The sequence below is a fragment of the Rattus norvegicus genome, chromosome 12 (genome assembly GCF_036323735.1).
Source record: "Rattus norvegicus strain BN/NHsdMcwi chromosome 12, GRCr8, whole genome shotgun sequence".
NCBI classification, from domain to species: domain Eukaryota; kingdom Metazoa; phylum Chordata; class Mammalia; order Rodentia; family Muridae; genus Rattus; species Rattus norvegicus.
The window spans coordinates 50,052,833-50,053,977 of NC_086030.1; the positions used below are offsets into that span (position 1 = coordinate 50,052,833).

At 49.8% G+C, this 1,145-nt stretch overlaps 1 protein-coding gene across 4 annotated transcripts in view; it reads left to right on the forward strand.

Moving 5' to 3' along the window:
* The window catches only part of Cryba4 (crystallin, beta A4), a 14,489-nt gene extending 13,685 nt beyond the window's left edge, over positions 1 to 804 (forward strand). For 3 of the 4 annotated variants that reach the window (XM_039089722.2, XM_039089723.1, XM_017598447.2), the window contains one exon: positions 481 to 804. In XM_039089722.2, coding sequence (XP_038945650.1) covers positions 481 to 628 — 148 coding nt within the window. In that variant the 3' untranslated portion in view covers positions 629 to 804. 4 annotated transcript variants of the gene reach the window in all.
* The last annotated feature ends 341 nt before the right edge of the window (positions 805 to 1,145 follow it).

Here is a 1,145-nt window from a genome sequence, read left to right on the forward strand (position 1 = left end):
GAGAACTAGTCAGGAATGCCTGTCATAAACAGTGCAGGGGTGAATAGTGCAGGGGTCCGTTTCTTGGAACGACTGTGAGGAAGAGTCAGGGCTGGACAAAGACTTCCTGTTCATCCCCTCATTCCTTCTTTAGGAGCCATTCACTGGCTTGCACAGCGTCATCTAGGTGCCTGGGGGACTGAGGGCCCTAGCTTCAGGCATTCTAGAACAGGACTTACTCTTGGGAAGGCAGACAGCTCATAAAGTAATCTTAAAATTATCCAATTTTGTCAGTGTTACAGAGGGACAACCAGAGCCTATTGAGACAAGTGGATAGTTTAAGGCTGTACGCTGTGGCCCCGGAGGGGTGGTGTGGGAGCTCCCGCACATGCGTGCGGAGTACCAGGGTCATGAAGTCTGCGCTGGCTGGTTGGGCTTTTTTGCTGTCTTAGTTCCAGGCCCCTGAGCCTCTGTGTGGTGACTGTCACTTCTATTTTCCAGGTGGGTTTGTTCCCAGTTTCCTGGTTACCGAGGTTTTCAGTACGTGCTGGAGAGCGATCACCACTCGGGTGACTACAAGCACTTCAGGGAGTGGGGCTCCCATGCCCACACCTTCCAGGTGCAGAGTGTGCGCAGGATCCAGCAGTGAGAGCGCACAAGTGACCTGGGGTGCCTGCAAAACGACTGAGTGACTGGCCGGAGGATGTGGCTGCTCTTGGTTCTGGCTACCCCTGTGTCCTCTGGGAACCCCACACCCCTGTCAGCCAGCCCATTCCCTGCCAGCTCACGAAGCTCAAAGAAATAAAATTAAAAACAAAAGACTCATTATGGATTGTGTGTCAATATTATCCAAATATTACCCACCTTCCTGACTCCTGACGAAGTAATTTGTAGCTCGGTAAAATGTCTCTGACATTTGTCAGGGTTTTTTTTTTTTTTTTTTTTTTTTGAGGGATATATATATATTTTTTTTTCTGTGTGTGCACACCCGTGTTTGTGGACTCCGTGGGTGCAGGAGAAGGTTTGCAGTCCTTTGGAGCTTTGGTCCTTTGAAGTTATGAGGGGGTAGATATGAGAAGTTTGCTCCACATGCTAAAACAGCAAGCCCTCTCCTAACTGCCGGTCACTCTCTCTAGCCCTACCGTCTAGTTCCCTGATCTATGCTT